General features: G+C 32.3%; 1 protein-coding gene across 1 annotated transcript; it reads left to right on the top strand.

Moving 5' to 3' along the window:
• Positions 1 to 5,723: 5,723 nt before the first annotated feature.
• LOC109020067 (probable auxin efflux carrier component 1c) lies at positions 5,724 to 9,815 on the top strand. The gene is made up of 6 exons (XM_019002472.2): positions 5,724 to 7,558; positions 7,698 to 7,941; positions 8,074 to 8,159; positions 8,543 to 8,700; positions 9,111 to 9,187; positions 9,294 to 9,815. The coding sequence occupies exons 1-6, from the start codon at positions 6,376 to 6,378 to the stop codon at positions 9,358 to 9,360; spliced, it is 1,815 nt and encodes a 604-aa protein (XP_018858017.1). The 5' UTR covers positions 5,724 to 6,375; the 3' UTR covers positions 9,361 to 9,815.
• Positions 9,816 to 21,934: the final 12,119 nt, after the last annotated feature.

Here is a 21,934-nt window from a genome sequence, read left to right as displayed (position 1 = left end):
CTGAAATGAAAGGAATGATCCCAGTCTTTCTTGGTTGTCAATTATTGGTCATTTTGTTTTTTGTTGTTTTGTTTTTGTAATTGTTCCTCACTTAAAAAAAACAATAGTATGATAAATTATTAAGAATAGAATTACTGCTATTGGGCCATATGAAACTTACCACTCAAGATAATCCTCTTGATGTAGCATGTGGTTCCACGTGGATTATTATAAAAAAAACATATATTTAAAATAAAAGGACGTTTGAAAATATAAAAGATAAGACTGAAAATCTATGTTACCTCTATCTCTTTTATGTTTGTATGTTTTTTTATTAAATAAATCATGTGGCAATATGTGGTGATGCCGTCTCAAGAGAGTCATTTGAGCGGATAATTATCCATGACCGTTGATATTATCTCATAATTGTCCATAACTGTTTATTTTTCTTATAATTATGCATTATAATTATGCAAAAATAGGGAGATGCAATTTGCAAAGAAGTCACCATAAATTTTATGGTCCTATTATATGAAAAGTTTATATATATGACTATCCGGCCTATTATAACTCTCAAGAAAATATTTTCTTGGCTCATTTATCAAGAAATGGATGAATCACGATCTCTGGTTTCGGATTAAGATGGTTACAACTTACGTATTAGATGAATAGTCAAATATCTTAGTAGAACATTTAACTCGTCTAATTATTATAATTTTTTTAAATTTTTAAATAAAATATAATAAAAATTTAACTTTTTTAAATCTTAAAATAAAAATAATATAAAAAATAATTTTTTAATAATATTTTATTTAACTTTTATCTCATCTCAATTCACTATTTAAATAAGTTTAGTCAACTAAAGAATGAAAAGTATGGTTGTGTCTCTCAATATGACCTCGCAAAAAGAAATGGTGGAGAGGTCAGTGCTATTCCATTTATTCTTCTTCCTCTAGTACTTTATCATCTTTAAATACATCGATTAATGTAACACATTTCTTTTATACAACATTTTAAATGACTTTCAATTATTTAAATAAAAACTACTTAAAATATAAAAGATTTACCTATTGTTTAGACAAAATATAAATGATTAAAATACCATATATGAAATTGTCACTTGTTCTAAAAGTTTAATATAATAGTATGAAAGATGTAGGCTTTAATAATTTTTATATATTAAAGAATATATAAATTAAAATAAAGTGTAGAATCAGAATTTGAACTTAATATTTCTGATTTGATACCACGCGAAATTACCGCTTGCTTGCTAAAAAATTTGAAGTTGATGAAAAAAAATAGATTCTAATCACTTATATTCTATCTTAAATTTCGAGAAAAAAAAAATTGCTCTTTTTATTTAAGAAAGAAAACTATTACAGATACAAAAAGGTTACATAAAAGTAAATTCATAAACTGATGTGGTTTTATGATATTCGTTAGATCTATTTTACAATAAAAATAATTTTACAATCTGACATACCGCATTAATTCACGTCAGTTTGTGAGTTTACTTTTATAAAATATTTTGTAGCAAAAATATTTCTCTTTAAAAAAATCCTAAAAAGATGTTAACGACAAATGCAAAGCAAAAAGACAAACAAATAATTAATTAAACAAATCAAGTGCACGCATTGCCTTTAAATACTCATAGAAAACATAAACCCTATTGCAGTGCGTGCAGTTAAGCATGGTGTTTGGTGTTTCGAATTTGAACTGACTGACACGCCAATCCCTGTCCCATATATACATGATTTTGCTTTTATTCTTTCTTTGCCACCCCAAACCCTCCATCATTAACTTCAACGCATGCTTGTTTCTCATGTGTTTTTAGCACTTCTAGGGTGGATTATCTATCCATCTTCTCTCCAAAACCTTAATTTATTTTCTCTCAAGCCAATCATATCTTAGCGTGCTAATATTTGCAAATAATTTTGTCGTTCTTGTGAGTGTTGAGATCGAGGAGGATAGATGCATTCATTTCCATTTTTTTTAAATCTTTAATTCCAAACCTATATTAATTTTAGGCTCATTTGCACTGATCTCCAAGTGGATATATTAATATATATCCTTTTGCATTCTTCTTTTCCCCATTATTTTGCTTCTTTCTCTTTACTAATTAGATTTCGAAATAAACTTTTATGAGACATTTCACCTATTATATATAATTATTGAACAATTTTTAATTTTTGTTTTGAATGAACTTGATATATCAAATCATAAGTCATTTACCTAAAAATTATATAAATCCAGGACATGATTAGTATATAACTATAAAAAAATAACACACTTATTCGCGGCAAGTGTTTGTGATGGATAGGCATTTTTCTTTTAATTATATTTACGAATCAAATATGCAATGTAATCCCTAATTAACAAACTTATCATCATCATCATCTTCATATATTGTAGTATAGTAAGTATTATATATCACCTCGCTATTATCATTGAGTAATGCTAGACATGGATCCCGTTTACATAATGAGATGAGATGATTTTAGATGGAAATTGAATAAAATATTGTTAGAATATTATTTTTTAAAATTATTAATTTTTTAAAATTTGAAAAAGTTGAATTGTTTCTTATATTTTATGTAAGAATTTGAGAAAGTTGTAATAATGATATAAGATGAAACCGTTTCTATATCCAAACGGGGCCTAGTGTTAGGGTGTGAAAATTCTATACACTCACTGAAAAAAGTGCACATACCATTAAAAAAGAGATTTTTTCAAATTGGTCCAAAAGAGATTTTTTCATACTGGTTCCCAATTTATCTACTTTTTTTTTTTTTAAAATGAGTTTACAAGTCATAAATTTACAAACTTTAAAACGGTACAAGTCATCTTCCATTAAATCATTTCATTACGATTATTCTTTGCACTTTATCTATATATCTCTCTAATAGAATGCAATAATATATATAAATTATCATATATATGAATGAGTGAATGAATGTTTAAATCTAGTGGGGGAACATGAGACCAAATATTGGAAGACATGCATCAAGTTTATATGGTATGCGTTCCTTCGATACTTAAGGTAGCTAGTATGAAAATAATTTATAACTATATATAGAGAATCAATATTGAGAAATAAATAAATTTTTTTTTGTGTTCCCTGTCTTCTACATATCTTACATAGTCTACATATTTATGTGCATGGCATTGACATACGTATTCATCACTCGAGATGTGGCGGCAGGTTGTAATTAAACCGTTGAATATGACAATCTCATCATTCTCATATCATCGTCGTGCTGATGGATTTTAATTTTTTAAAATATTTTTGCAACTCTGTTTTAAATGGAATATATTTTTATAAAATATAGTTATAACAGTATCAGTATTTTCATAAATACTATCTGTTTGAGATTAAATTGTAAAATATATTTTGATCTGATTCCACGCACAATTTCCTGTGTCTTTTGTAGCAGGATGAAGTTGGTCCGTATATTGAGCCTCAGGTTCAGTGAGTATTCTTACTTGAGAGTTCACACTGTTCTCGCTACGCTCGAGTAAGATCTTATAATATGTTTTCTATTGGGGTTGTCCCACATATGTTGTGGAAGGAGTTGGTAGTCAGTTTGTAAGTATGAGGAAAAACTTCACCTCTTGAACTAACTTTTGGAGTTGAGAAAGGTCCAAGACCACTTAACACTAGTATCAGAGCCCATGTTTACCAACAACCTTAAGCCCAACAGTCCGTGGAAGAAACGAGTTGTCATTGCTTTGACCCAAGACCCAATGTGTGAGGGAGAGATTGTTGTTGTGATTGTCTCATATCGGTCGTTAAATGAGCTAGTGGTCAGTTTATAAGTGTAAGAGAAAGCCTCAACAATGAATACCATAGGAACATCTATGAACTCTGGCCTTGAAAACTTAGGCCTAGTTTGGATGCCCTATCTCATTTAAGTTGTACGGCATGTTTCATCTGTCTATCCAAACTGTAGAATATAAAGTTTTGTCTCATCTCTAATTTTTCAACCATCGCTACAGTACTCTACAGTAACACTACAGTATCGCTATAAAGTTTCACCTGCCTCTACAGTACACTACAGTAACACTAACTATCACTTTTTTAATATATATATAATTATCTATTAGAATTTTTTATTTTATTGTAATACATAATTAGAAAAACATATTTTGAATTTTATAAAATATAGTATAAGAAATTGGTTAGAATATTTTCATTTAACAAAGAAATGCTTTCATATTTGGGAACATTGAAATAATCAAGGCCAACTACAAAGAAATATATTTTGTGAGTCCAAATATTTATGGGTTTTTAAATTAATAATAAATATTACTTATTTTTAATATATTCATAATATTTTCCACCTAATAATTAAAAATACTTTTTAATAATTGGTAGGACCCATCACTTTATTAAATTTTCAAAAAGTTAAAACCATCTCATCTCATCTCACTTTCTAAATATACTCATCTTTACAAAATATATCATCTCATCTCACTATCTAAATACACTTTTTTTACAAATAATTTTATCTATCTTAACTCAAAAATCTCACTACTATTCAAAATATCTTATCTCATTTCATTTAATCTGCATAAGCAAACGAAGTAGATATGCTTGGAAGCCATGTAGTGGGATGATCTTGATGTACCAACAACAAAAACTTTCATGATGGGGATTTCAACTTTCATGTTTTTAGAGTGTTTCATTTTACCGTATCACAGACATTACGAACCATCTTACTATTGGAATCCCAGAAAGTAGAAGCTCACACAAAATAATTGTTCAAAAATCTTGGTGCTCTTGCGATCGAAGACCAAAAGATTTGTCTATATCAAACATGGGTCCATTACATATCAAGGGTTTTATAGTGTTAAAAACTTGTTATCAAATTATTTTACCTTTGTTACCTTTTTTTAAAGGGTTTTCAGTTCGTCACCAAAATTTTTCATGTCGTTGGATTCACATCTTTAATTATTTTGACAAGTATGTTAATTAGTCTCGTTTGTTTTCGTAGTTGAAATGAGTTGAAATTAAAGTTAAAAGTTGAATAAAATATTATTAGAATATATTTTTTTAATATTATTTTTATTTTAGAATTTGTTGAATTGTTTTTTTTTTTTTTTTGTGAGAATTTAAGAAAGTTGTAATGATTAAATGAGATTAAATAAAATGAGTTGAGAGGAATTGTGAAAACAAACGAGTCCTAAGTTTTGCATATGATTTACAAAACCTCCATTCAACACCTCCTATCTGTAATTTTGGAGTCCTTTGGAAATGGGAGAGAGATTTCTTTACTTCCATAAACTCCCCTTGTACTTTTGATACACATGTAACACAAGATCAGATCGAAGATCTCAGATCTCAGATCTCTGATGTAACCACAAACAAATCCTAACTCAATTAATGATACTGATCAAAAGATAACTATTTCAGGTACAATCAAAAGAAGGTTGCCAAATGAAGAGGATCCCAGTTGAGTTAAGTTATAGGCTATAGCTTGACACGAATAGGAAAGGTGTGGCGCTATGCAGCAGCAGCAGCAGCAGCAGCAGCCTAATTAAACCGTCGAGTCAATGCCTGGATTTTAACGCATTGAGTTGGAGGCTTTGCAATTGCCAAGTATTAGGATACGGTTAGGAATGGACAATTTAGGGTCCACGTGAAGGTATCACTCTCCCCATCCATCACTGCTCCCCATAATGATGATAAGTTCACCTATGAAACACCCAACTTCAAAAGGATCACTTGAAAATTGGGGTTTTTTTTTGCAAAATTGCTAGAAAACTTTGACAGATAGAAGGAATAGAACACAAACATATGGCCATAGCTCATCTACAGCCCATGAGCATGAAAGCGAATCCAAGAAGAAAGAGGGTAGGGCTCTTTACAAAGCCTTAAAAAAGCTCTACAAACAGGTGCTTAGGGACACCCAACCAAAATGACTTTTCTCTACTTTATGCAACCAGTAGTCCCATAGAAGATAGAGCCACACACCAAAATCCAAGTTATCAAATACCACCCCCCTCTCTCTCTCTCTCTCTATCTTTCTCTCTCTCCCCAAAAACCCAAATCCAAACATAACTCAATACAAAAGGGAAACAAAACAAAGCAAAATAAAGAAAGCAAGAAACTGTGTATGAGTGCTTTGGGGACTGCAAGTGCAAGCTTGTTCGCAACTCTCAAAGCTGAAAAACTATTTGCTGTATTCTGCTTATTACCCACTACCCCAGAAAGAAAACCAAAACACATGCTCGTTCATTTCCCCAACTCTTTTTATCATCACATCCACCACCAAAATCTCCTTCTTCCTCTTCCTCCTCCTTCCTCAACTTTCATCCGATCTTTTTGAACTTCACCTTCTTCCTCAGGTGTTGGAGACTTTTTGTTGAATTGGGTAATACAAGGAATTAGCAAATATGATCTCGCTATTAGATTTCTACCATGTTATGACTGCAATGGTGCCACTTTACGTGGCCATGATCTTAGCCTACGGCTCAGTGAAATGGTGGAAGATCTTCACCCCAGACCAGTGTTCAGGTATCAACCGGTTTGTGGCTCTCTTTGCAGTCCCTCTCCTCTCGTTCCACTTCATCTCCACCAACGATCCGTACACCATGAACTTGAGGTTTATTGCTGCTGATACCCTCCAAAAGCTCATCGTTTTAGCTGCTCTTGCGGTTTGGACTAAGGTGAGCAAAAGGGGCTGCTTGGAATGGGCAATTACTCTGTTCTCAGTCTCAACTCTACCAAACACTTTGGTCATGGGCATCCCTTTGCTCAAAGGAATGTATGGTGACTTTTCTGGAAGTTTGATGGTCCAAATTGTGGTCCTTCAGTGCATCATTTGGTACACTTTGATGCTCTTCTTATTTGAATTCAGAGGCGCCAGATTGCTCATCTCTGAGCAGTTCCCAGACACTGCGGGCTCCATTGTCTCAATCCATGTTGACTCTGACATCATGTCACTTGATGGAAGGCAGCCTCTAGAAACTGAAGCTGAAATCAAAGAAGATGGAAAGCTTCATGTCACTGTAAGAAAATCTAATGCTTCAAGATCAGATATCTTCTCAAGAAGGTCACAAGGTTTGTCATCCACAACTCCCAGACCCTCCAATCTAACCAATGCAGAGATATACTCCTTGCAATCCTCAAGAAACCCCACTCCAAGAGGTTCTAGTTTCAATCACACAGATTTCTACTCCATGATGGCTGGTGGGAGGAACTCAAACTTTGGTGCCTCTGATGTTTATGGCCTCTCAGCGTCACGAGGGCCAACACCAAGGCCTTCGAATTACGAGGAAGATGGTGGCGTCAGTGGCAAGCCGAGGTTCCATTACCATGCTGGCACTGGTGGGGCAGGGCATTACCCCGCACCAAACCCGGGCATGTTCTCACCAACGGGATCAAAAAATGTTGGTGCTAATGCAAATGCAAAGAAGCCAAATGGCCAAGCTCAACAGAAGAGCGAGGATGGTGCTAGGGATCTCCATATGTTTGTTTGGAGCTCTAGTGCTTCTCCTGTTTCAGATGTCTTTGGAGGGCATGAATATGTTGCTCATGATCAGAAAGAAGTGAGAATGGGCGCTTCTCCAGGAAAAGGTAGTTTCTTAATATTCACTTCTGTTTCTTAAAGAAAAGCATTTGAAGATTCATTTCGTTCTTGTTTCTTTTTACTTTCCAGCATCTGTTAAATGAGGTTTTAATCGTTGATCCTTTTGTTTTGCATTTGGATTATCAGTGGAGGGTCATAGAGAGACTCAGGACTACTTAGAGAGAGACGAGTTCAGCTTTGGGAACAGAGGTTTGGAAGGAGAAATGAACAATCTTGAAGCTGAGAAAGTGGGAGATGGAAAACCCAAAACCATGCCTCCAGCAAGTGTCATGACTAGGCTTATTCTCATCATGGTTTGGAGAAAGCTGATCAGAAACCCCAACACATACTCCAGTTTAATAGGCCTTACTTGGTCTCTAGTCTCATTCAGGTATCTGTCGTTTCTTCTCAGTCCAAACCACGAAAATCTCAAGTATTTTTAAGTTTCCAGTTTATGAATTCTATTTATATTTATGCTTATATATCTATATATATTTTGATCGTTTTGCATATTTCCTTGCAGGTGGAATATTGAAATGCCTGCCATCGTAGCAAAGTCCATTTCCATTCTGTCAGATGCAGGGCTTGGCATGGCTATGTTCAGTCTTGGTCAGTACCGACACCCGCCTTGTATTACAGATTTGCTATAAAATATTTCCCCATTCTCTCATTTTTTTTTTTGGCAAGTCAGTGTCTCGTATTTCATTATTAGAAGTATTCAGAAAGCAAGCAAAAACCAGTAAACAAAAGCAAAATAAAGAAAAACGACAGTGTGGTTATGATAATGTCTTGGTTCCTTTATGGATTTGGACTATACGTTGTCTTTCACTTTTTGCCGTGTCTATGTTGGGATCGATATCATGTGTGGCGATGAGTAGGAGTGTTGGTGATGATGATGATGACAGACATTGGAGGGGATGTGATCACTGATGAAGGAAGGTTGGTGATGGGCATGCTGATGTTTTCTTTTTTCTTTTGGATGTGAATGACAGGTCTGTTCATGGCTTTGCAACCGAGGATCATAGCATGTGGGAATTCCATTGCAGCTTTTGCTATGACTATTAGATTCCTTGCAGGTCCAGCTGTCATGGCAGCAGCTTCCATTGCTGTTGGCCTTAAGGGCGTTCTCTTACACGTTGCCATTGTCCAGGTCACCTCTCTCTCCCTCTCTCTCTTCTGCCTCTGACTGACAAAAACCAATCCTTCTTAACTACATAAGCTCGAAAAACTCCCCATTGAAAAAGTATTATATATATATATATATTGATCTTGATAAGATTCTTGATGTTTTTTCCAGTAAAAGTTTTGTATATGATATTATAATCACAGAACCACGTTTGAGTCTTCAGAGTTTTTATTTTCTAAGACTTTCCTGGAAAATCCATAACATGTGCTGGAAAGAGCAATGGAAATAAAGCAGTGAGCTTAGTACATTGTCCAACCATTATTAACAACTTGTTTGGGAGAGGGAAGGTGTTAATGAACAACAAATATCTGTACCATTATTAACATGTTTTTTTGCCCCTGATCATGTTCCCTGGATTGCCAAACAAATCACAGGCAGCTCTCCCACAAGGAATTGTCCCCTTTGTCTTTGCCAAGGAGTACAATGTACATCCTGACATTCTCAGCACAGCGTGAGTATATATTTTCCTGACACTTTAAAATCCTTAGATTTTTCTCCTACATTCTTTTTGTGTGTCATGTGCTGAGGGATTTGTCCCTTTTTTTTTTTTTTTGCAGTGTTATATTTGGGATGCTAATAGCATTGCCCATAACCCTTGTCTACTATATTTTGTTGGGGCTATGAATCGGTGGAAATCATAAGAGAACAGGGCATGCATCCATGAAAGCTCAAGCAGGCCAATGTAGTTGAATGAAAAGCCTGACAGATGATGATCAAAATCAAAAGCATAATGAGGAATAGGATCGGAGAATGATGAATCGTTTCTTTTGAATTCATGTCTTGGTAGTAAAATTGTAAAATCATGTTTGTAGTCAATTTATATATATATATATATATATATATTAAAAAAAATGTTGCTTTAGTTAATTATAAACCAGAATTTCCTTCTGTTCCCTTCCTAGAATTTAGCCTTTCAGAAAAAGCAACAGAAAAGAAAGAAGAAAAAGGAAAAGAAAAAGGGAAGGAGGAAAGGAAATTAGTGAGTGGATGTAATGATGCCCTCATGTTATAATTGTCTAATGCTCTACTTGAATGCATGAATGCTAGCTGAAGGTTTCAAGCTTTCTTTTCTTTGACCATTTTGTTTCTTTACTGAGTTTTGCTATTTACAAATTGACATGTAAACATACACAGCACTAGTACTTACTGTATTTGGTAAGTTTCTACATCAATTATGTGGTATATATATAATTGTTGTGTCAATAAGCAGACTCGCAAATTGGTTTTTTCCTACCACAATTTACTAATGATACATGCAAACTTGTACCTAATCAGAGTTTTGGGTTAGGTAAATTTAGGCTCTATTTGGATATAGAGATGGTTTCATCTCATCATTACAACTTTTTTAAATTTTGAAGACCCGTTTCTCATCTCATCTCTCACTATCTAAACGAGCCCTAATCAAATTTGAAGACCTGTTTCTTCGTTCACAACTTGTTAACCAATAAGTCAAAAGTTGAGAAAGTTGATTCCAGTTATATCTAATCCCATATATAAGCATTACTTTTTATGAAGATTACTTGGGCCTTCTAGCTAATTGATAAGAAAGAAATATTGAGGGATTTAGGGAGGTTTTTGAGGGCTATATTATGAATGCTATGGTTTTCAGAAGGTAAATTAAGCAGATAGTGCAGAAAGGGACCCTCCATTATAAGATGGGGTTTGATTTGATTTAGACCTCTTTGGAATATTGGGGGACAAAGGTCACAATCCAAAGTTTCTCTTCCTTTTTATTTTTCTCCCGTCCCTCTCATTCTTTTTTAGTTACACAATGCCTTTTCTTGACAACTTTCCTTTTCACTGTTGGTCTATGTTTGGTGCTTTGGATGACATCCTTTTGAACTCTTATGAATTACCAAAAATAAAAAAAAGGTTATATAGAGGAAGGTCTCTTCCTATTGGTCATTCAATACATTATATCTTTTTAATTAAGTACTTCCATTATTTTATTTTTCTATTTTTTCGAGAGTATATATGGGGAATATTCTCATTAAATATTATAATTGAGACTTGTTTTAATTTGGTTTTAAAGATATTTAAATCTTTTAAATATCAAAGCATTTTTTAATATCTCAATTAACAAAACTTTCGACTAAAAATCACACATCTTGCTTGTGTTTTTCACAATATTTTCAATGGCCACATTAATACTTTATAAACACCATATATAAAGTATTTTGGTTCATGTGTTGAGACTAATATCAATATCATTAGTAGTAATGGAAGCTAGGTCGGATATCGATACAAGACGGACGTTGGTGGCCGGGGAGAGAGCAGAGGCTCATGAGAAAGCCATACACAGGCCAGGTCCCCCAAAAATTATGAAAACTCACCATCCCTTTTGTGATCCCTCTGTGAAATATTTATTTAAAAAACTCTAATTTTTGTCCCCTATAATTTAAATTAACTCCCTTTGACTCTTGAAAATATATATATAAAATGTAGATTGCATTTTTGTTGAGTTTGTGGAGTCTAATTTATTCTTGTGGCAACCAGATTTCGCCTAAGCCTTGTGGGGGTTTCACCCCTAGAAAATTTTTGTGTGACGTAAGAAACACCAGATAGAAAGTTTGCTAGAGCTAATAAGCTCAGGTAGAGAGTTCGCTCGAGGCTCGTTCAAACGAATAATGCATGATTGAAAAATTAGGACTTCCACTGTGTAACCCAATATATATGTTTATTACTAACGGTATGGCTATTTAGAACATTGTAATTTCTCCCCATAATGTATTTTTGACATTTCTCAAGATATAAATCCTCTGCAACTCCGTGAACGTATGCACGTTGCCGAACCATATAAATTTTTGTATCATGTGATTGATATCATTTTTTTTCCTTATAAGTTAAAAGTTTTGACCTACAAAATTTTCAAAAGCTAAAACATCCATTTTAAATAAAGAGCATTATAGCACATGAATTTTTTATCCTCCCTTTAATTACTCCTTTAACTTCTTGCTTGTTCTAGTTTGCTTTGTTGTTTTCCAAAATCATTTTGAAGCAAACTTACATGACCGTTGTGAGAGATCAGTTGTGATTGGCAACAAGAGAAAATTGCTCTTATATTGCTACTATATATCTAAACAGCAACAGATAAACCCTCCACACTTAGTCAACACTGCCTAACCACCTTAAATTCAGCCGCAGGTGAAGTCCTAGCAGCTCTTTTAGCAGTATCGCATTCCCAAAATTCTCAACTAACAAAGAAGATCAGCTGCATAAAACTCTCATCGAGACAACTCTTGTGCACAAGATTTGGCAGCATGGCTCATGCGCACACATTCAAATTCAGCTCATGTTGATCCAATTATTTACAACTCTTTTAAAAAAATGCATCTACATTAGAATGAATTATATTCTATTCTTAAGTCATGGTACGTAGAGCACATGACCATCCACGTATATCATTTAAATGGTAAAATTTGATTTGTAAAATTCAAATTTTAAAATCTATCTTTCAAATCAAATTATGCCACGTAAACAGTATAAAGTGTAGAAACTTTAGAATAATAGTACTAGTTATATGAAAATATTATAATATTTCATATAGTAAACTTGTTAATTTGTGTGCATGATTTGGCAAAATCGTCGTTGCCTCCCTAAGAGGAAGCACTTGATCTCATTTTTTTTCACCAAATTCATTCACCCTGGTTCCATAGTATTGAAAAAGGACTTTGCACATTATAAGAAAGCTGCTTATTTGATCTCTTATGCTTCACTTGTAATAACGATGTTGATTATATATAAGAAAACTTGATTAAAACCTATATATTCTTTTGCATTTTGGTTCTTGATGGTAGGGGCTTCTACTCCCCAAAATCTTCAACACCCGCCATCCTTTTTTTTTTTTTTTTTTTCAGTTTCTACATGCACAAGGTAAACTTGGTAAAGCGATCAACTTGCATGTAGTAATTGATCAGATTAATTTCAATGTGAAATGAATTGAGAATGATCAACTTGTAGCCATGCTTGCCAAGGTCCTCTGAATCAAATGGCGTTAGGTCTGATCTCCAAATGGGAGAACCAGGTTCAAACTCTCGATCCTTGTATAAAAAATAAATAAATAAATAAAAACTTGTACGTAGCCATGCCCATATATATATAGTATATATCATGCTTGCGTACCTATAATAATACTTAAAATAAGCATGATGTGTTTAGTACTAGTACTGATGGTTGTACATGATCTTGAGCATGATCACTAAATTAATAAGCTTTAAGCTAGCACGTGCTTAAATGCATGTGATCATAGCCCCCACGCACAAAGGCTCACGCAAGACGTAGCTAGCTAGATTTCTTTCAGGAGCTTGATTAATATTAGGTACTTGTCGTATTGTATGGGTCTTTGTTTTCTAGGGCGTGCCTACTGAGCATGCAATATTGGCAAAGCTGTCAGCATGCACTATGGATTATTTGTACGTCATGAGTTTCATTATTCTGCCCATTTGCCTCTTAGAGTACTTTTCCTCCTCTATGCCTATAATTGCCTGCCGGCCTGCATGATAATCAGCATATATACTCAAGACAACCAGCTGCTATCTGGTCAAGATGCCTCTCCATTGCTCTTCAGAAACTGAATTGGTATTTATTACAATTATTATCAATATTCTTCTGGATATAATATACGGCTAACTTAATTAGAATCAGTACTTCTGATTATTTATTCTACGTTTACTGTATAAACCCTAGCTACTTTTTTAAGTGTTTAATATTAATGACAAAGTTCATGCATGCATTGTGGAAACTTCTTCATATTAATTTCTCACTTATTTTTGCTTCGACTTTCTGGCCTTAATATTTTCATCAGGTTGATCAATTTCAAGTTATTTATGTTTTTTAGGAAAATATTTCAACCGATTGTTACCAATGAGCGGCATGCATGCATGCCGGATTAAGAAAAATAAGCTAGCTAGCATTTGTGACGGATTATTTGGACAATAATGACTATTTGGTATAGAAAAGGACTGATTTTGGCATGAAATCATTTTCGTTAAAAATAACTGATCACAATTAATAAGCAATTTTCTTGTAGTGGCAAAACTGCCAGTAAATAAGTACAGTAAATAAAAGTATTGCTACATCTACAAAAAAGTTACACAAAAATAATATTACAAACTGACGTGATTTTATCTAATTTGTTAGATTTATTTTACAATAAAAATAATTTTATAATCTGACGAACCACATCAAATCACGTCAATTTGTGAAATTACTTTTGTATAATCTCTTTGTGGCTAGCTAGAGTATTTCTGTATAATATTTTCCTTTCATACGCAAAACTTGTTCACAAGATATAGACAAGCGCCGCGCAGTTCTTCTCGTGACATCAACAGGCACAAAAGTTTTCAGGAATCCCGGCTATGAAGCTCATATAGTATTTGACTCATTCATCTATCAAATCCTAGCATGACCATGGAAATGCAGGTGGCTTTGTGGAAAAGAAGTTCAAAACAATCATGAATGATAGCTAGCATTGTGTAGTAGTGGCGCCTCTGATCCCCCAGCTCCAGGTACTACCTGATGGACAAACAGCTAAAACTCTTTGATTTGAGACACACGACACACATTCACTGCCTGCAAGCTGAGATCAACATGATGCAAATAAAGACATGAAATCTCATCACTATCATGAATGGTTCACATCAATCAAGTCAAAGTATTATATATATATATATATATTTCATGATAATAATGAAGATATATATGCAAGTTTTTCGAACAAAAAGAATCAATATTGAACTTGATCTAGTAGTACTACTTCTAGTTCCATCACGCGTGGACAATGAATCTTGTAGTAGTAGTACTGGCAGATCATTAGAATATCAAATAGGAATGGATGTAAGAAGAGGAAAAACTAAAAATGCAGAAGAATTATCATTCGATATTCTGCTATGCATTGCACCAACAAGAAAAGTTGTGTGTGAAATGATTCTTCTTAGTACTATAATATATATATATATATGTATATATATATATATATATAGAGGTTAAGGGTTTCCAGCATGGCTAGCAACATGCACCATGAATAAAGAACCTTGATAATAACGAAAGGGAAGATGTGACCTGAGTGGCCGACGGGGAAAATAAACTGATCTTTATATACATATATGTAACGGTTAAAATGGAGATCAAAGAAAAGGACAAAACTTAGTTATCATTAGTTAGCTTTCTTTTCCATTGTCCTCCACCATAAAACAAGCCCTACTTCCTATCATTAAGTTTTTGTGGGATTGTGATCAGACAACTCTGGCCTGCTAGCTAGTTGCGTGTTGTACAAATCGATCTATAACATTGAGAGAAATACTTTAGTAGTACAAAAAATTTTTTAAAAATAAATTCATAAATTGACATTTTTTGATATTGTTGTATATCAAATCGATAAAGTTATTTTTATTGTAAAATAAATTTAAGTTATCACATGAAGCCATATCAATTTATAAATTTATTTTTATGAAATCTCTTTGTGAATTTATCAATTCTCTAACATATATAATTCTCGAAATATGAGTTTTGCTCTTGTTAAGTCATGTAATGATCTTGCTATTACTATGTTCAATATCCATAAATTTGATAATCTAAGTTTGAAGTGATTTAAAAAATCATGTCAATAAATATCACGCAATTTTAAATTGTAAATATTCGAGACAGTTCCACTTATTTTCTATCTAACTCTATGATCCAATTAGTCATGATCAGAGAATGCTACGTTCAAATTAACTAGTACTCTACAACCAGTCACACATCAAGTGGGTGCATGTTTTTGCTCCAACAAAAAAAAAAAAAAGTGGGTGCATGTTCAATTATTGGATAAGATAGATAGATATATATCTATTATATATATCGCATCTGTCAGACCTTTTTTGCCAGAAGAGCGTGTTAGGGCAAGAGGGGTACAAGGTTGGATCAAGGGTATGTGTTACGAAATACAACAGAGCCATGAGTAGGCTAGATTAGTGAGTGTTAAGTTTTGTTTTGATTGATTTTATAATGAATTGAATATTTAGATCTAATTCGTTTATTAGTTCTTTTATATATATATATATATATATATATATTTATATATATCAAGAATTGATAATTTGAGAGAAAAGATTAAGGATTTGAATTTTAAATTGTTTTTTTAATCTAAAAATCAATTGTTAGGTGTATAAAAGACACCCTCCAAATATATCAGCTAAAATTAATATTTTTCTTTCAATAATTAGTTAAAAAATAATGTTCAGTCGTTATAGTTAATTATCTTTTTTTTTTCCCTCAAAATTTTCAAGTACTTCAACCCAATTAACATCTTTCTAAACCTAGGGAAAAAAAAAAAACCATTTATCAAAAACTCTTTTCATATAAACATATATCTAGATTTCGTGAAAAAATAGAACACAAATAAAAACAAATTTAACAAAAATCCAAAAAAAAGAAAAAAGTCATAATTTTTTTTTTTTATCATCATAACAGTTCTCAAATTAATCTACCTAAGTACCCCACCTTTACGAACCCCAAGACAAGACATATAAAAAAAAAGTTTATGATTGGGTTTGGCAATATCTAGTGAAACCCTTTAATTCGAAGAATAGAAAATATACGACATGACATTATAATATTTACATGTACTTTTTGACATTAATGTAGTGAAAATTCTTATATTAATGGACATTAATTTGAATATCATCATGTGATACGGCATAATAAAGTTGAAATCTGATTGTGTGTACATACATCATGATCTACACATTTACATGCTAATTAAAACACGATCGATCGAATCAAGACGTACGTACGAGGGAATAAAAAGAGATTGGTTAATTAGCAATTATAATATATATAATATTGGATTCAATTTTGTCGTATAGTTGAGTCATATCATATAATATAATATTAAACTTATTTAATTTGTCAAACTCTTAGAGAAAATTAAAGTACGTACCCACGAATTAAAGAGTCAAATTTATCATGCGGAACTCCTCGTCGACGATCGATCTTTTCCGGCCTTTTATTCTGCCTGCAAAGTGCTATCTAGTACATTAATTAAGGATTATTTATTTATTTATTTAATTTTCTGTGTCTTAATAATTTCCCCACCTATTTATCATGATCATGCCTGCGGCCTTGATCTCATTTTCTTCTGCCCCCTACTACCTCCACCACCCATCTCATGCTTACCTAACTCTATGATCGATCGATCGATCTACTACTACTACGTACGTACAAGTACTTCATGTTACGTACTATCGATCCTTAAGTACGTACTTGATCTAGATCTATTACTTCAGTGACATTAATTCATGAGTGATTTTGTAGATCATCCAAGCTCCTTAATTAGATGATCCATATCCAAATTTACTTTTCAAATCTAGATCTTGAGAAATCTAAAGTATAAGATCAGGAAAAATGCTAGTTGCACACCTAAGAAAAATTTATGAAAAACATACTTTTCTACATCTTAGTTATTGATATTCTAAAAATTATATACGAAATTTGCAATTCAAAATTTGAATTTCAAAATAAAACTGACGAAATAAATCTTGTATGTAAAATTGTAAATAGATCATGAGCACTACTCTTATAAGAGATCATCATAGTCTCCCGGCCTCTAGCTAGCAATCCGTGAATAAAAGGGAGTGTATATATATATATATATATATATATATATATATATATATATATATTATATAACATACTTTTACATATAAATTATGCAGAATTTCTTAATTGGTTGCTGGATCCATTCCAATCAAGAGAAGTGCACCCTAGTGTACTACAATGTCAAAAGCTTGCCGAATGTTAATGTACAAAGTACTTCACAGTAGTCCACTTTATAATGAATATTAATTTGCACCCCAACCCATGCATATATATATATATATATAACATTAATATTCTTTGAAAAAACTGCTATTTTCTTTGGCAATGAAGACAATGGGACCATGCATGGGTCCTGGACCACTGATCACATGGATCCCATTGTCTATTCCTTTTCATTTTGTTTGTTTTTTTTTTTGTCAATTAATGTTCTTTGGTGAATATTTTTTAACCTGATCTTTTGAACCTACTTTTTTTTTTATATATCTTTAATTAATTGCTTGCGTGTGTATACATACATGTATATATATATATATATATATATATATATTATCATACATAAAACATAAAAAGCAAACTTTTGTGAGGGAGAAAGCCAAAAGTTACTGCATGCATGTACCTCACTTTCTTAAAATTAGAAAAAAAAAATCTATTTTATTAATTATTAATCCATTTCTTAAAAGGATTATTTCCTCTAAAACAAAACATTTTTGTTCTTATTAATTCCTGGTAAATACACGACCGTACGTCTATTTATAATTAATACACTAGTGCATTGAAAATAAATTGGGTGGAAAAAATATTATATGTATCGTATTGTAATAAATTATTATCAAACCAAAACTTTCTGAGCAATATATAGGACTAATAAAAGGTGAACGGAAAATAGATTTCATTTATTAGTTATAATCATTCAAAAATGAGGATTACACAAAAGTAATCTTATAAATTGACGTATTTTTATGTGATCAGTCAGATTTATTTTACAATAAAAATAATTTTATAATCTGATAAATTATATCAAACCATATCAGTTCATGCGATTATTTTTATGTAATCACTTAGTTGGCCATGCTAGAGTATTTATCTTCAAAAAATTTTATCTTTGAACACGCATCTCTAGGAGAATATAACATATGTATGCACGCAGTTGCAGGGGAAATTGCTTTAAAACTGGCTTAGGGGATGCGATCGATGTATGCAGGAGAGAGAGAGAGAGAGGGGAAAAAAAGCACTAAATTTAGGAAAAGGAAAGGCAAGCAACGTCAGTGTTGTCTTTTTTCAAGTGGATGCAAAAGCTTTAGTGTGGGAGAGGAAGAAAGAGTTGTGGCTAAAGTTTAGATTGTCTCCCACTAACTTGTGTTGGGTCGGCCGTCTCCAAGACAATGCTTTGTGGCTTTGTCACGTCTGTATTAGGGCCTTCACTGCCAAGCTAGCCAGGAGGCCTCTCTCTCTCTCTCTCTCTCTCTCTCTCTCTCTCTCTCTCTCTCTCTCTCTCTCTCATACATGATATTGGTTATAGTTCTTATTACATGCATAGAAATATAAAGCTGGACAAGTACTGTGCCTGTGTGCTTGTTTTATTCCGGGTTGAGATTCCCATTACAATTTCATTGACACTTGGAAAGGGATCTCTGGAGAATCCAGCCTTTCCATTATCTTATCTCTTTTGTTCATTATGACTTGTTTTTCATCCCTTTCACCATATCTTCTCTCTCTGATCTCTCTCTCTCTCTCTCTCAAAGTTAAGATTGTTTAATATTGCACGTGAAAAGTGGATGATTAGATTAGAATCGGGAATCAATTTTTTAATAAGAGGAGATCAGGAAAGCCTTAGAAAAATCAAAGGTTCGAAAATCGAAATCTAACAAGTACCAATTCAATGCATCCAATTATTCAAGTTGTTGAATCACTCATATATAAATTGAATCATTAGATTCTTGAAAATCTTGATCAAACGAATATTTCGTTAAGAAAAAATTTAATTGTAAATGATTCTGTGCATTAATACGCGCACTCATTTAATATGATTGGTCAGAAAATAAATTTTATTAAAAATAATATTAATTTAAATTTAGAATATGAAGATAACAATATTAATATACAGATTGATACGTAAATTTACTTATACATAGTAAAACTCTTTCATTAATATTAATAAAAAATTAAAGAAAATATATACGTGCAATATGATTCAAGCATATTTTAAAATTATGTATAAATTGAGAATGGGAGAAGGAAGAAACATGCTCTTTCATTTTCCATGAAAGTTTTGGTGGACTCGATTTAATTAGCTGTAGTACTTTGGGAAGAGATCAGAAAGATACATAGAGCGTGTATCAGTCATTAATTAATCAAGCATAAGAAAAAGAAAGTAGTAGATAACTTAATTAATACTTAAAAGGTTTGTATTTAAATAAAATAATAAAACCAAAATTATGGGAATAAAATACATTTTTTATTTAAGGATCTGGCACTACAAGAAAAAACACTTTTTTCGAGTATTTTTTGGCGGCGACTCGAGCTGTTTCAACCCAAAAAGTCAATTTTTTACATTTCGAACGTTTTTGTTTTGGAAATATAATTTTGGGTTGAACTCGAATTTTAGGATTGAAATGTATTTTTATCTTATCCATTTTGTATTTTACAATCACTCGATCGATCAATATGACTTAATGTTGTAACAAAATCATGTTTTTGAAGTACTGTACGTAGGTCTCATGATCATGATAGAATTAGTGCTCTAAGAATTATAATTTGGAAGATTAATTTCTACTTATAGGTAGTTATCGCATTTAATTTTAATTTCAAAATAAAGCATAATGAAAGGGGTAATTGAGGTGAAAAATATGAAATATTCCACCACCAATATAATTCAAAAGTACTGCTAATTCCCTTTATAATCAGCTTAATTAATACCACCAAAATTGCAAATGGAAACTAATCATTACTTGAATGGCCCATCATCAAAATAAAGAAGGGAAATGATCGATGTTCAACGTTTTTACAGTGACTGTTTTTCAAACATCATCTTCACATGATTTCTTTTCTCTTTTTTGGGTAAGTAAGTCTTCAAATTTCATGTTCAATTACATGAAACATAATAAAACCATTCAATGCCCCAGAACTGTGCCAAAGCACATGGTCTCATGCAAGCTAGCTTGTTGCTTTTATGCATGCATGATTCATATTTTCATAGTGATTAAGCCATTGAAAAGTGGGGGAAAAAAAGAGACACCAAGAGACCTTTAGAATCTATAGAAGATGCTTATATATACATGTCCAGATCATCATCATAAGCTAGCAATAAGGCAGGCATGGAAGCCTTATTAATGCAGATGAATCCAAAACATGAATTACTAGTGAAAAAAAAGTGAAAAAAAAAAAAAAAAGGAATGGTCAACTCAAGTACTAGTCCTTCTGCTTGCTTTCAAAAGTTGATGATGATGATTTAAGCTAGCTAGCAAGGAGGCCCTAGACATCCTAGTTTACATCCTTAATTAGTGGGAATATATATAGTTTATAATGGCTAAATAGTGAATACAACATTAATCATCAAGTGTCACTTTTTTCTGTTCTTCTTCATTTCATGTACAAATAAATCATCATGATGATGGATGGCTTAATTCCTTTTAGTTGCATTAGTGGAAATCTGATAAAATTAGGGCAAAATTTCTGCAGCATCACACTGATCTTGTCCTTCGAAAAATAAAGCAAACCCAAAAGCCTGGTTTCACTCAACAAATTAGTCAGATTTCATTTATTGAATTTAAGTAGGAGAGTGATAGACATGATATAAAATGGATTTAGGATACTGTTTAATTTTGCCTTTATCAATTGTTATACGCGCATATAAATTTAGACTCATTTCATATGTTTATCTCTCTTATTTGAAATCATTAAATTCAAATAAGAACTTGCAGGAATCTTGATCGTCTTTCTTTTTAGACGATTTTGATTCCCCAAATTCCAAACCAACTATAAAGAAAATAATCTTCGATCCTTAATACATTTTTAATTCATATAAAACTTTTTTTTCTCTAATTCTATGAATTTGTCTATATATACTGTAGTTTTCTTCGTTTGTAATAAAGTGAATTAGTGACCTTGACAAGAATGATTAAACCACTAATAACTTCTCTTCCCGTTGCTTACCAACCCTCAAAATACACACGACTTTCATAATTGGTACATATATAATGATGTTTTTTTATGTTTCACTTTTCTTCTTGATCATGTCTTCTTCTAAATTCCAGTTGTAGATCGAGGATGGAATCAACAATAAAACTTACATATTCATTTTTTCTGTTTTATAAAGGGTAATCTTATAATAAACACCTCAATTAAGATCTATGAGCTCTTGGATATATATATATATTATATATATGAGAAAAGATATTTACAATCGTGAATTGTACAATTAAACGTGGGTTTACAATGCTGGCCGGGGACAGATTTAGAGCTCCTAGATTTCTTGTCCGAACCCTAATGCTGGCTATGAGTGAGATAAAATGAGCTTCACAATAATATTATTTCCCGACATTAAAGATTGCCCAAGAGATTCGCGTACGTAGATAATAATAAATGTTGTAAAACTCATCGATCTCTCCCGACCACTCTAAAC

The sequence above is a fragment of the Juglans regia genome, chromosome 15 (genome assembly GCF_001411555.2).
Source record: "Juglans regia cultivar Chandler chromosome 15, Walnut 2.0, whole genome shotgun sequence".
Taxonomy (NCBI): Eukaryota; Viridiplantae; Streptophyta; class Magnoliopsida; order Fagales; family Juglandaceae; genus Juglans; species Juglans regia.
Note: the sequence above shows the minus strand (reverse complement) of the source record. Positions and strands in the feature narration are given on the sequence as shown.

What these genes read in the sequence shown, in the direction of transcription:
- LOC109020067 (XM_019002472.2), top strand. Translation starts at nt 6,376, where the DNA reads ATGATCTCGCTATTAGATTTCTACCATGTTATGACTGCAATGGTGCCA. An exon ending in CATGGCTATGTTCAGTCTTG is followed by an intron (nt 8,160 to 8,542) that starts GTCAGTACCGAC and finishes TGTGAATGACAG; the next exon opens with GTCTGTTCATGGCTTTGCAA. An exon ending in CCTGACATTCTCAGCACAGC is followed by an intron (nt 9,188 to 9,293) that starts GTGAGTATATAT and finishes TTTTTTTTGCAG; the next exon opens with TGTTATATTTGGGATGCTAA.